The sequence below is a fragment of the Antechinus flavipes genome, chromosome 1 (genome assembly GCF_016432865.1).
Source record: "Antechinus flavipes isolate AdamAnt ecotype Samford, QLD, Australia chromosome 1, AdamAnt_v2, whole genome shotgun sequence".
Classification (NCBI taxonomy): Eukaryota; Metazoa; Chordata; class Mammalia; order Dasyuromorphia; family Dasyuridae; genus Antechinus; species Antechinus flavipes.
The window spans coordinates 327,916,637-327,932,043 of record NC_067398.1 but is presented as its reverse complement, the minus strand read 5'-3'; the positions used below and the strand labels follow the sequence as shown (position 1 = coordinate 327,932,043).

The following is a 15,407-nucleotide window of genomic DNA, read 5'->3' as shown; positions in this document are numbered from 1 at the left end:
CAGCATTCAGGTGTCTGTATTTGTCAAACAATAGGCTATTAGATGAATTTTTTCTCATTAATAGATAATCTGTTCCACTGATGGTGCTCTCAATTTTTAAAAATAGTAGCAAATTACTTTAATAATTATTGCTTTACAATATAATTTGAGATCTAGCAAGATAGTTCCCCTTAATAATTATGTCTTTTTTATTATTTTCTTGAGATTCCTGAACTTTTCTTCATCCTTATGAATTGTTTTTATTCTTTTTTTTCTACATCTTTTAAGTGAGAGATTGATGGTTTGGTTGATATGGTATTGAATAAGGAAAATATTTTCATTTTTTAAAGTATAATTCAAAATTGCTTTCTAGAATAATTGATCAAATTCACTCTTCCACCATTTGTACTCTCAAACATTAAATATTTCCAAGTTTCATCATGTTTCACAATTTCTGGATGTTTTAGCTTGGTTTTCTTTTTTCTTATAATTAGTCATTTGAGAAAATTCTCTATGTTGTTAACAGTTTGTACATATTCCCTTAATATCCATTCATGTCTTTAGATAATCTACTGTGGAATGGCTCTTGCCATTATTATTATATATTGCAATAAATTTTCATATTCACTCACACATAAGACATTGCCTAATATATATTGAGAGAAACATCCCAACTCACACCTATGGAATAAAAACATCTATTCTCTCTTTGCCTCAGAATCCTGGAGACTGAAAGAGAACTTCAAAAATGAATGAGACCAATCAAACTACTGTGAAAGAATTCATCCTCCTTGGCCTTTCTGGACACCCAAAGCTGGAGGCTATTTTATTTGTCCTGATCCTGTGGATGTACCTGGTAATATTGCTTGGAAATGGAGTCCTCATCACAGCAACTATCTATGATTCCCACCTACATACACCCATGTACTTTTTTCTTGGTAATCTCTCTTTCCTGGATATTTGTTATACAACTTCCTCTGTACCTCTAATTCTAGACAGTTTTCTCACTCCAAGAAAAAGTATTTCTTTTTCGAGTTGTGCAATACAGATGTCTCTGTCTTTTGGAACGGGGGCAACTGAGTGTATACTTCTTAGCATGATGGCATTTGACCGCTATGTGGCCATCTGCAACCCCTTGAGATACCCTGTCATCATGAGTAAGACTGCATATGTATCAATGGCAGTTTGTTCTTGGTCAGCAGGGGCTGTTGATTCTATAATACAAACATCCCTTGCAGTCCAGTTACCATTTTGTGGTGCTAATATCATTGACCATTTTGTTTGTGAAATTCTAGCTGTTCTGAAGTTGGCCTGTGGAGATATTACTATTAATGTGCTTACTATGATGGGATCAAACCTCATTTTTCTAGTTTTTCCTCTGATATCAATTTCCATCTCTTATGTTTTCATCCTTGCCACCATTCTGAGGATCCCTTCAGCAGAGGGGAAACGTAAAGCTTTTTCTACCTGCTCAGCCCACCTGACTGTGGTGATCTTCTTCTATGGGACCACCTTTTTTATGTATGCAAAACCCAAAGCCAAAGATTCAGTTAATGCAGATCAAGAAGATATTACAGACAAACTCATTTCCCTGTTCTATGGTGTGGTAACACCCATGCTCAATCCCATCATTTATAGCCTGAGAAACAAGGATGTAAAGGCAGCTGTAAAGAATATGTTGGGTCAAAAAAGGCTTTCCTGAGAAGATGTGAAAGACAATCTATTTGGTGATAACTTTATTCTGAGAAGACTTATTTGTAGAATATATTTTTTCAATTGTAGTTTTTTGTTTTTCCTATTAATTCCTTCCCCTTAGACAGCAGTGTCATATAATAAAGAATATTAGAAATAAAATGAAAAAGAAGAGAAAAATAATTAGCAAAAAATTGTCAATACACTGAAAAGTATCTGAAAACATGTAATGCTCTACAGTCATGTACTTAGTACTTCTACCATCTGTCAGTGGGAAATTGTCTGCCCTTATCTCTTCTTTAAGTTCCTTACACAATTCTAATTTTCAGAGACAGTCTCTTCCTTAACAATCTGGATCTCCTTTTCAGTTGGTTGACTTTCTTTTCAATTTTTTTGTTTTCTTGAGTTGTTCTTTTTTTAAAGTAATTTTTTCCTTCAACTCTCATTTTATTTTTATTTTTTTAATATTTTATTTTATTTAATAATAACTTTATATTGACAGAATCCATGCCAGGGTAATTTTTTTTTTACAACATTATCCCTTGCACTCATTTCTGTTCCAATTTTTCCCCTCCCTCCCTCCACCCCCTCCCCTAGATGGCAAGCAGTCCTATATATGTTAGATATCTCATTTTATTTTTAATGGTTTTTTTGAGTTCTACAAATTTTTATTGAGCAATTAGCAATTTCACATTACTCTCTGCATAGGGTAGTTTTCTTTGGTTGGTTTTTTTAAACTCTAGTTTCTTCCTCTAAAGATTAATCCCAGTCCTTCCTATTCTCTTACTAATTTTCAATGGTTGGAATATTTCTCCTTTGCCTACTTAGTTTTCTTTTTAAATAAAAACTTGTGATTGTAATCAAGTCTAATCCAATGGTTAGGAGAGGGGAATGTTGCCTCTAGCCTCTAGCCACATCTATCCTCTAACCTGAAATTCAAAACCAAGAACATCACCCTCCTGTAAGTATCCACTGCCAGTATGGCCCTTAGCCCACTATATTTTCACCCAGCAGGTGTGCTGATTTTTCTTATCTAGAGCTGCATCTCAGCTGCATCACAGATGGGCCCTCCTTATCAGTAAAGGTGCCTTAAATCTTCCAATATTAAGACACCTAACTACCTTGCAGGTGAAAATTTCTGTGCTTTGGAGTCTCCCTACCTCAGAACTCAGCTAGTTCCAGTGCTCCTTGCTGGCTGTTTCAGTGGAACTAGTCTGGAGAAATTTATACTCCAACTTTACAACAGTTAATGCTCCATTCTGGGATCTTTCTTAATCCTCCATCCTGGGCTTTTTTCCCAACTTCTTCAGTTTTCCTGGGTGGACCCCTGTTTTGTTCCAAGCCTTATTTCTTTTACACATACTATAACAGTCCTGAGGCACATTTTTTTTTTTTTTAATTGTGGAGAGTTTGAAATTTTTTTAACCTAATCTACATATTCCCACAATCCTCCTGTTACCTTTCTTTTACTTCAGATGGTTGCTACCTTAGTTTAAATCATTACCACATTTCACATTTCTAATTAATCTCTTTGCTTCAGGTCTCTATGATGTACAATGTACCAATTTACCAAATGTACCAATTTACCCATATACCCTCCAATATAGTATAATATAGTCTCAATCAAAGCTCTTTGCAAACTCACTCCTGCTCATATTTTCAGGCTTATTTCATATTATTCCCACTTATTTTCAATAAAATATTAACTGTGCCTGAAACCAATATTCTATGTCCTTCCTCCATGCAATAGGACAAACCCTATGACTGAAAATATCCTTCCTCAACTTTGGCTCATCTTATATTTCCTTAGCCATTGGTAGACATATCATGACTCTAGTTATTATTTCTTTCCTGGAATTACTTTGCCTTTACTATGTACATATTTTAACTGTTCATTCCCTGAAGATAGATTTTGTACTTAGTGCACTTCCTAGGATATGGAACATGAGTGTGCTGAATTTGAAATTTGTTTGAGAGCTGAAAAATGCTAAACTGTTGAAAAAAATTTTAAATGCTAAGGTATCTTTCCATTAGGAATTTCTGGGTTGCTTTTAATCCATTAATCCACACTCTTGATGTGGTCATTCAATCATTACTTTGTCCAACTAACTATTGCACCAGCAAACCCATTTTTACAACTTATTTCCCAAAATATTTTCTGATATTTTGCCAGATGATTTGCAGGGCATAATTATATATCACAGAACTGGTTATGTGAGAAGAGAGTTGAAGCTAGGTTTCTCATGAGTATCTTCAATTTGAGACATATTTTCATTTTATCTCTGTCTCTTTATAACACAACTTAATGGGTAACCATATTCCATACCAGTAATCCTCCACTACTGTGATGAAGAAAAACAACCACATTTTCTCAATGCTTCTCTATGGCCATGCTTAATCATTAGGTACAGAGTACACTTTCAGGTTGTTGGGGGTTTTTTCTGGATATTTTTTTCAGTTACATTATGGTGATCCCAGTGTATGTTGTTTTCCAGGTTCTGCTTATCTCAATATGAGTTCATAAAAGATTTCTCACAATTTCACCTTTTCTTATAGTACAAATATTTGTTAAATTCAGGTAGCAAAACCTGTTTACTCATCCATAAAGCCATTCTTTATTTATCCATTCATTCCTACCATATAACAGGCTACTCTGATCTTTCCATGTTCACAAAGTTAGTTAATGGTCAAGTTTTTGCTTGAACCCAGAAAAACAAAATTCTAGACCCATTTTCTTCCTATTACAAGGGGTCAGTTTTAACCTTGCATACATTGTTTTCAAATATTGATAAATTAAGAGAGAATATCAACAATGACATTGGAGTTAGATGTTTTGAGTTTTGAATAGTCCCAATTGAATCTGTAAAAAGAATGTCTAGCAACTGGGACAAATTCAGTTGAGAGAAAAGGAAGTCTACAGGATGATTATTATTACATATTGATGAGGTAGATTGGAGACATAAACAATGCACTGGAGAAGTTGAAAAACTGGGAGGCCTAAGTATTAATAAGTTGGAATAGCAAGAAAACTATGAATTAGGTATTATCAGTAAGAAAATTTCATGAGTGATAGTATGATATGAAATCCCACACAGGTGTCAGCAACAAGGATATAGAAAGGATCAAGTGAAATTTAAAGGTAAAGGAAAAGTTGCTGAGTGATGAGCAAAAGAGAGGATATGAAAGTGATCTTTGGGGAAAAGGTAATTTAAGGAGCAAACATTCCAAGTCCTCTTGCTTTCACAGTGTGTGAGGTATTCTTAGAAATTGAACCTAGAGATGTGAGACCTTTATGTGAAAGTTATCCCAAGAAAATGTAAGGAACATCAAAGGAAGAAATATAGGATAACAATTTAGGCCATAGATCTGGAATGGATCTCAGAGGTCATTTTTTTCTAATACGTTTTACTGCCAGGACATCTGGAAGAAAAAGTGAATACTGGTGCATGCTGCCTTTACCATTGATGCTTTCTTTTCCTCCTCCCTTATTCCATGCTTGATCCTATGTGAACCAAGGTTCTTGACCCCAAATCAAGCAAATTTGCCAACATTGGAAGCTGGGGAAAGAGAGGGACCAATTAACAACAATGTCCCATGACCTCAGGTAATGGGGAAGTCTAGACAATGCATTAAATTCATTAGGGAGAGGAAATGTCATTGACCCAATCCCTAACCCCTCAAAGTGAACATGTTAACAGAGACAAAGTTCAAGGGTCCCATACTAAGACTTTGGTCCTAAAGCTGGTGAATATTACATAATACTTCCCCTACCTAAGGATTACATTGACAAATAGTTTCTTTTCTGTCAGACTTCAATTACAGTAGAGCAGTAAGTTCCCTTTAATTGGTTCTATGGGACATTGTCCCTGAGGCATCACATTTTCAAGGTTCCCCTGTTTCTCTTTCTATAAACTTTAAATTTCCTCAGAGATTAGAAGTTTTCCTTAAAGCAAAAAAAGGAATTAAATTACCTTTGATTCCAATAGATAACTCATCTATAGACAAAGGCATTTAATACATGCTTTTTAATCAAGGCTTCTTGATGATCTGTTAATGTGAGTTCCATAGGCCTTGTCTGTCATTAGATACTAATGGCTTTGAAGCATTTGAGACATTACTATTTGGTAATAAAAGAGGAAGCTTTGGAAAGAAAACATGTTAAAGGAGGTCTTTTTATTTTTAGTTTCTCAAGTGTTACTTCTGCTACCTTCACCACCCCACTGTTTGATTTCTAACAACCCAAACCAAATGAATCATTTGAAATTATATAAGAAAGGGAAATGCTCTTTATAGGATGATAGGAAGCAAATTTAAAAGAATAAAGGTATCAAGCAGTCACCTATAAATCCACACTTCTCAGAAGATCTCCCTATGGCACTGACTACTCTAGGACAACTTCAACTCAAAACTTCTTGGTCAGTCCTTCAGTCTCCTACTTAAAGATCACTTCATCATGTCATTCTACCATCAGTTAACTAAGAATAATAGCACCTGAGTTCAAAATTCAGATCTTTCATTTACTACCTATATGACTTTCAAGAAATCACTTAGCCCTGTTGGGTCTCAAGTTTTTAATCTGCATAAGGAATATGCTGAACTAGATGTCCTGTACAATATTTTCCAGTTTTACATCCATGGTTCTGTATAATTTTATCAATTTACATATATGATTTAAGTATTTCTGATATTCTATAGCCCCATTTAAAAGTAATGAGATTCTTATAAATATAATCATATAGTACAAAACATTTACCAAATGCAGAAACTGTTTGTTACAGTTTCATTTTACTTATATAGTTTTATGGAATGTATATCATTATGAATTAGGAAAAACAAAGTATAGAGAATATTGCAAGGTATATTCTAACCACTGATGGATATAAAACAATCAGAATGATAAGCCAAATTCATATTATGCAAAGACTAGTAGAAAGAAGAAAAAGCCTCTAGTTTGGAGAAGAAAATACTTAATAAGGACATGATTGTTATTAGCTAACTGAAGAGCAGTCATGATAAGTGGTGATGTGTTCACAGCAATGAAATCACAGATATTTGAACTATGTAAGAATTGGATAGATCAGGCTCAGATATTTTTAGTTAAGGAAAGAGGAAATATAGAAAAACATTGAGCTTACATAAAAGCTATAACTGATTCTCAGTGTATCTTAAGATATTCAGAAATGAGGCTCTGTACCACCTTGTTTGACCATTTGAGTAATTCATTCTATAGTTGTTTTTTTTTTTAATATAGACAAAGAACAGTAATGATATTGCAGTGGAATTTCATGCTTCTTTGAAGATTTGGTTATTATTTATTCATAAGAGACAATGTGGTACCATGTATAAATAGTCAGCTTTGGAAAGACTTGGGTTCAACTTCTGACTCTGATATATTTTAATAGTGTTATGTTGGGCAGGTCACATGACCATCCTCATCCTCATCATCCTCATTCATAGTATTATTGTTATTCAGAAAAAAATATGTCAGATAAAACTTTTCTGCTCGACTCTAGAGGGTAAATCTGGGACCAAAAGACAAAATTTACAAACAGGAGGCTTTCATTTCAATTTAAGAATGGAACTGTCTTGACTTTTATATTGGTGACATTCACTAATAGCATCTAGGCTAGGTATATGGTTGCATGTATACAGAGGATAACTGAATTTGTTTTCAAAAAGGAAAAGCTTCTCAATGGCAAAAGTGTAAATTGTATTTTAATTAGATTATTAACAATGAGAACTATTTAGGGTTTTTTTTTTGGTTTTGCTTTTATTTTTGCTGAGAAAATTGGGGTTAAGTGACTTGCTCAGAGTCACATAGTTAGGATCTGCTAAGTGTCTGAGGCCAGATTTGATCTCAGGTCTTCCTGACTTCAGTGCTGGTGCTCTATCCACTGTGCCATCTAGCTGCCCCTATTTACTTTTAACTTAAGAATTACAAAGCAAAGTTTTAGACTCCACAGAGGGAAATCTTATGAGCTATTTTTTTTTGCAAGTGGGGCACAAATATTGTCAGAACCATTCACTGAGTCATGTGCCCAAGTTACTGAAACAAGAAACATTCCATAGAACCACAACATCCAGAGATGGAAGGACCATGGATTAAGAACTAAATATGACCGTAGAGGCCATCTAGTCCAACTCCCTCGTTTTACAGATGAGGAAATTGAGGCTCAGGAGATTAAATTTAGAATCAAGATTATTGTAAGTAGCAGAGCTAGAATTAAAACTCAGATCTTTGATTTCAAATTCACTGTGCTTTTCATAGCACCATGATTCTTCCCTCTCCTATTTTCAAGCTCATTGATATTGATTTTTTTTCAATATCACACCTCATCCAGCTCCAAAACTAGCTCTTCTTTCCATAATGTCAAGAGATGTTAGGCAGAAGTATCAAATACAGAGCGTGCAGGTGAAATGAGGCCCACAACACTCAGAACCAGGTAAAAATGTTATTGGAATAAATTTAATAAAATAAATTATAAATATAATAGGATAGAGATAATATTATGTGCTGTTTTCTTCATCCTCACTGTGGTGTTGTCTTATTTTGTATAATATATGATCATTCTCTGGGAGCAGGTTTTTTGGGGAGGGTTTCTGCAGGCAGCCTTAGTTTCCGTTTCAAGTAATAGTCACTTCAAATACAGCCAGGTGTTAAAATCCAAACATTTATTTTCTCCTTCCAAGTCTTTCTCTTTCTTTGGACCTGGTTAGCTTTCTTGGTGGCCTATCTCTCTGCTTGGTTCCAAGAGCTCTTGCAGCTTGTCCTTTGTCACCTCCAGCTCCCTCTGAATCTTGGTTCTATTCCTCCGAATCCTTCATTCTGCCCGACTGCAGTCTCTAATTGTCAATCTCCCAAACTCACTAACTTCTAGCTTTCAGTCTTTTTCAAGTGAACTCTCCTGATTGAGCTCAGTGTTTTTATGCTCTTTTAGAGGTGTAAACTCAAAGGTTGAGTCCTCCTCTGAGAGTGGGATTATGGGAGGTGTGAATTTGGATATGTCATACTGAACCTTGAAATCTCCCAAACGTGTGAACTAATGTGTGAGCTAAAGTGTGAACTCTTAAAGGTGTTAACTTAAGCATTGTTTCTATTAATTCCATTGAGTTATCAGCTTGTTTCAAGTTCTGGCTCATAACACTCACAGGAATGGCTCCTTAAAAGTGCTGACAAAGTTCAGACTACAAGCCTTTGAGCCTCTTTCACAATCCATGATATTTTAATATCATCATTTTTGGGAAATTTGTCCCATTATTAACACCAACAGTTTCCTCTCTATATCAAGATAGTTTAAGACACAGGAAGATTCATTCTAACAGAATATTGTGTGGTTGAAGATAATAGCCTGAAAGGAAAAAAATTAAATGGAGCTATAAAAATTAAAAATTAAATTTCATCCAGCAGAAGAGTGGAGCACAGTGTCTGTAACTTCTTGCTGGAAATGTGTAAAACAAATGAAGCAATGAGTAAATGAGTGGAAAAGCATGTATTAAGTTCTTACTGTGTACAAAGCATATGCTTATATGAAGATCAAATACAAATAAAATACTTCATGAGAAATTAGTAATAAATGTCCTAAATAAAATATATATTCTCTCTCATACCATTACAGGAGGTAAGAGAGAGAACAGAAGAATAATGAGACTATCATGAACCCATAAAAAACTACCATGGACTGCAGAAAAAATCATCTCACTTTTGTCAGAAAAATAAATGGATATAAATAACTATTTGTTTCCCAATGCATTTAAGTTTCCTATTTATTTCTTTGTATATTTAAGAGATTGATATACTATTAGTTCTTTAATAAATATTTATATTATTCTACAATCATTCTGACCCCTAGTTCATTGTTTAATGGATTGACTCTAAACCATCAAGATAGTATAGAGATAGATGATTGATAGATAAACAGATGAACAGATTAAAAAGAGAGAAAAAAAGGAGTAGGGGGAAAGGAAGAAAAAGGAGAAAGTGGAGAAAGAAGAGGAGGAGGGGAGGATAAAAAGGGGGAGAAATAGGAGGAGGAGAAAAGGGAGAGTAAGGAGATTAAGGAGAAGGAGGAACAGGAGGAGGAACAGGAGGAAAATTGGAAGAGCAGGAAAGGGAAGGAGAAGAAAAGAAGGAAGAAGATGGAAGGAAGGAAGAAGACAGAAAGAAGGAAGAAGATGGAAGGAAGGAAGGAAAGAAAGGAGGAAAGGAGAAAGGAAATAGATGATTCATAGATAGGTAGATTGATACAGAAATAGATAAATAATTGGTAGTGGCAGTAGTGATTGTTGTCCTTTATACTTGAAAAGGACCAAAAATGATATCACTATATTATAATTGAGTTATAGTCTATTTGACTGTGGCTGCTCCAACCAATATAGGCTTGGGATCTTCTGCCTATTTGTGTCCGATCTGTGGCAGAGCACTCCAAGCCACAGTCAAGCAGGCTGTAACTCAACTCTAACACAGCAATGTCATTTTTAATCCTTTTTGAGTACAAAGAACAACAACCACTATTAATACATACATAAATATCCCTATTTACATTTGGGATAGCTTCTCAAATTATGTGCATCTCACATTTCTTTTGGGCTAATTCAAAGATAGATTAAGTAGACAGACAGACAGACAGATAGATAGATAGATAGATGATTTTTGGTGTTTGTTAATAGTGGTTGTTGTTCTTTGTACTCAAAAAGGATTAAAAATGACATTGCTGTGTTAGAGTTGAGTTACAGCCTGTTTGACTGTGGCTTGGAGTGCTCTGCCACAGATCGGACACAAATAGTCCCTATGACCATTTGGGGTAGCTTCTCTAATTGTGTGCATTTCACATTTCTTTTGGGCTAATTCAAAGCTAGGTAGCTAGCTAGATAGATGATAGTGCTGTGCTGGGCACTATAGTAAGCATAAAGGAAGAAAATAAGTAAATCAGACAGTCACTGACTTCAAAGAATTTATATTCTAATGGAAGAAGATACCTCAAGAGAAACTGGAAGAAGATGAAGAATAGGGCCAGGTGCCAGGGAGCCCTAGGAAGTGTTCTAGAATCTTGGCTCAGGCAAAATAAGGCAAAAGTTAACCTATCAGAACCAAGTGATCCAGGAATAGAATTCACATTGCTGGTGGGGATGGGACAGATGAGAAGAAGATCAGAATACAGAATATTGCTGCAGTTAGAGTTGGCTCTAGGTTCTGTGTCCTCATGATTCTTATTTATAGGAGATTTCAAATTCCAGCTGACTATGAAAAATTATATATTCTTTCTTCCATAAAATCATCCAGAAGAAGTGATTAGGAATGATTGATCACTTTATTATTGATTATTATATTATTATTGATTAGGAATAATCATTGCTAAACCTTAGGCAAAGAGTTAAGAAGTCAATTTTCTATAGCTAATCAAAGTTAGAAGTAATTTCACACAGAGGGAAAAGAACTAAGATATGACTATCTTACTATTGCTTTGCTTTGGGGCATTAAAATTCCACTTAATTATTTTGAAGCCTCAATTGTTTTCTTCGTTTTTTTAATCTGCAAAATGAGTGTTGGAGAACAGAAGGGGTTCTTATCATGGGGCCTATGAACTTGGTTTTTTAATATTTTGATAACTATATTGCAATATCATTGATTGCTCTTGTAAATCTATGCAGTTTAATTTATTCATTTAAAAACACTATTCTAAGAAGAGGTCATTAGGCTTCATCAGGCTATCAAGAGATGACATGACAAAGAAAAAGTTAAGAATCTCCTAGAATAAAGGATTACACAGGTCCTGTTTACCTCTGATTTTATTATATAAATCTACAAGGGATAGCTAGAAATATCAATAAAGCAAAGTAATTTTACATGGCATTTTTGAAAATGGAAGGAAGGGATGTATTGAATTATAATTAGCAATGATGACTTTCACTGATACTAATAAGATCTTAGATTTTCTAGAAGGAAAGAATAATCTGAGAGATTTTTAGAAGTATACACATGCAAACTTCTTTAAAATTTCAATATCAAATGAAATTTATCCTGCACACCCTTCATTCTATATAAAGTATGTCTAACTTGTATTTCATCCAAGTGGGTTTAATTAAGCAAGTACCACTAAAAAACAAATCTCATTATAAGCCAATTTTACCTTTTCCTCCAACTCTATACATTTCTCAGAATTATATAACAAAGTTTTGCAAAGTGTTTTACGTATTTAGGCCTTTCTCTCTGCTTCTGTGAAATGACCTCCGACTTTGCTTAAATATAGAAAGCAACTTATTGAGCTACCTAATTCATCCAAGATTGTTTTTAGCAATTATTTCTGGTATGAGTGGGTTTAGAATATGGACATCACTAGAATCAGTTACTTCATCTGGATTGTTTTATAGAGTGAAGAATGCAGAATTTTGAATGAAATTATTTCATCTGGATAGTATAATGAAGAAAGAGAACAGAATTGTTCAGTGATGAAGAGAACCATCTACACAGAGGACAGTGGGAACTGAATGTGGCTCACAATATCACATTTTCACTTCTTTTATTGTTGTTTGCTGGAATTTTATTTTCTTTATCATTTTTTTCTTTTTCATCTGATTTTTCTTTAGCAGCAAATTGTTTAAATATGTATGCCTATATTGGATTTACATATATTTTTACTATGTTTAACATATATTGGATTACTTGCCTTCTAGGAGAGAGTGGGAGGAAGTCTGGGGAAATTTGATTAAAAAAAAAAAAGAACTGAGGCTAAAAAATGAAAGATAAGTTTATTAATTTTGTTATATCCGAAGTAACTTCAAAGTATTCATGTCTTTATTCACAATGAAATTAATCCAATTCTAAAATAATTCTAGATTTGATAACAAACCTGGATTAGATTAAACAAAATTGAAAAATGTCAGCATAAGAATGAAAAGTTCTTCTGCTCAAAGATGAGTTTGGAAGGGCAAGAAGACTGACTAATAAACAGATTGTTAATGTCCATCAAAGTACTTTGAAAAGTTATTTGAAGGGAAGGAAAATATGTTATATCATTCAATTTTCTATGATGATGAAAAGCATAAAAGTCATACTCTGGATAGGAAAATAAAGATGTGCTGTACTTACAATATGATGTCAATGAGAGAAGTAACATAATGTTATGGAGAGAACCCTGACCTGTGATCCTGAAAACCTGGATTCTAACATTGGCCTTGGCATTCATTAGAAGTATGACCACTGAGTGTTAACAGAGGTGACTTAGTGACACAATGGTCTGAACACTGGGCCTGGACACAGAAAGGCCTCTATTCAAAACCAGCCTCATATACTTAACCATATGACTCTAGGCAAGGCAACTGCTATTTTCCTTGGCTTTCTAATCTGTAAAATGGGGATAATATAATAATATCCACTTTGCCCGAGGAAAGGGAACAGCTAGGTGGTACACTGAATAAAGCACTGGGCTTGGAATAAGGAAGACTCATCTCCATGAGTTCAAATCTGAACTCAAATTCTTATTAGCAGTATGACCCTAGCCAAGTCACTTAACCCTAATAGTTCAGTTTCCTCATATGTAAAATGAGCTGGAGAAGAAAATGGTAAACCAATATCTCTGGAAAGAAACCCCAAATGGGATCACGAAGAGTTAGAGACAAATGAAACAACTGAACAACAATACAAAACAAGATTGTTGTGAGAATCAGAAGAGAAAATAGTTATAAAGCAGCTTAATGCAGAGCAGGGCACATAGTAAATCCTATATAAATGCTAACTTAGCTATCATTATTTTATCTTCACTTTAATTCAACTGCTCAGGTCATAAAGCAATTTCTTTCCAAAAGAAACTGAAAATATTCCTTGTTTATTTTATTTTATTTACATAGTAGCTTCTCTTCTGAGATTTCCTCTTCAGTTTCCAAGACATGGCAGCCAGTTATTCCATTTTTTATGTTTAAACCTAACTGTCCCATTTTTTATGTTTAAAATGAATATGTCATTATAATGAAGTTCTCCAGGTATTATAAATTAAAGAATTAAGTATGTGAGAGAAAGCATATATTCTATGCTAACTTCAAATAAATGGAGATCACAATATCTTGCACATAGTAAGCATGTAATGGATTCTCAGAATGTTACAACAAATGAAAATTAGAGACCATTTTGTCAGAACTCCTCATTTAATAAATAAAGATGTTGATTATAGACAGCCATTCATATTTTAAATCTCTCACCCAGAAAAGATTTTTAGCAGTCTTAGTCTCACTCCTCAATTTCTTGCTTTGTGAACTTCCTGAACTTAATCCCCATCTTCCCAGATCATTACCAACCTTAAACAGCTTGATCTCTAGGACACTTCATTCAGGATTAAACTCACTCATTCTGTCTAGTAAAATGAATTAATGGATGAACATATAATGGATTTAGTTTACATAATTAGTATCAGACCAGCCATCATAATCTTTCTGAAATGTAGCCTTTATCATTTTATTCTTCTGTTCAAAAGCTTTCTATGAATCCCTCCTGCCAAGTTAACCAGATCCAAATTCCTCTTTATGGATTTCAAGAGATTTTTTAACCTGATATCATCTTACCTATCTATCTAATTTTATTTCTCATGAGACTCCAAGAAAGCTTTTATTCCTCTGTAGTCATTTACACGCTTTTGACTTACTCCTAGTTAAGTCATCACACAAACACATCAATCTCATTTAACCTTTTAGTCTTATATTATTTCCTCTGCTCAGAATGTCATTGTGTATTGTTTGAATTATTCATTAGTTGATATGTATCTATGTTATTCTTATCTTCAATATTAATCTTCAAGTTCCTCCAGGCTAGAGATTTTGTCCCTTCCCCATCAATGATTAACATAGGTTCTGCCCCATAAAAATATTGCTAGTTGATATTAAACATAAGAAAGAAGTATTATGCCCATTCTAGATATTTTTTTTCCAATTTGGCATCAAATGATATGTGTCCATCTCTGGAAGGCACCCCCTCTTCATCTCTACGTTTAGCATCTCTATCTTCTCACAAAGCTCAACTCATGTCACTTCCTTGAAAGCCTTTACAGATTCTCTCAAAATTGGTAATGTACTCCCTATTATCCATTTCCTTTGTTTATATATTGTATCTACTCAATAGAATATAAACTTATGGAAAGATGATACCATTTCATTTTTGTCTTTGCATCTCCAGAGCCTAGAATGTTGTTTTTCCCATTGGTGGTGCTTAATAAATATATGTAGAATTTGTACTCTTCAAACTAATTAACTCACAAATTGGCAAGGGAAGATATTCATAAAATGATTGAAAAATCCAATTCTTGATCTTTTATTTTTGCCTTCATATCCTAAGTAGATCTGCAGAGGTGAAACAGAATTAAACATTACTCTTTGAAAGACACAACAAGCCTGAGTTCCTGAAAACTGAAATTAAGAATAGAGGCAGACAATTCTAGGCTTCCTGGAATAATGTAAATTGATGAAAGTAAATAGAATCTTTTAGTTACTTATGACCAAAGAAACTCTTCTTTGTGATGAGAAATGAAAATAATTTCAAATTAAGCTCCATAGCAATAACCTAGTGACATGATTGCTGGAGATCTTTATAATATATAAGTCCAAAATAAAAGAATTTTGCATTATTTCTTCCTATGAACTCTTGCAAGGGGAAGAAATAGAAAGAATAAATAAAACTTTTGTGACAGAATTTCTTCTTCTGAGACTTTCTGGCTAACGAAGGCTAGAAATCATTTTCTTCATTCTAATTCTAA

General features: G+C 34.0%; 1 protein-coding gene across 1 annotated transcript; it reads left to right on the top strand.

The window, feature by feature from the left end:
- The first annotated feature begins 727 nt into the window (after positions 1 to 727).
- On the top strand, positions 728 to 1,681 carry LOC127556597 (olfactory receptor 13C7-like). The gene has a single exon (XM_051989880.1). The coding sequence runs from the start codon at positions 728 to 730 to the stop codon at positions 1,679 to 1,681; it is 954 nt and encodes a 317-aa protein (XP_051845840.1).
- The last annotated feature ends 13,726 nt before the right edge of the window (positions 1,682 to 15,407 follow it).

Bases quoted from the DNA above. Each gene is read 5' to 3' on its own strand.
- LOC127556597 (XM_051989880.1), top strand. From the start codon at position 728: ATGAATGAGACCAATCAAACTACTGTGAAAGAATTCATCCTCCTTGGC.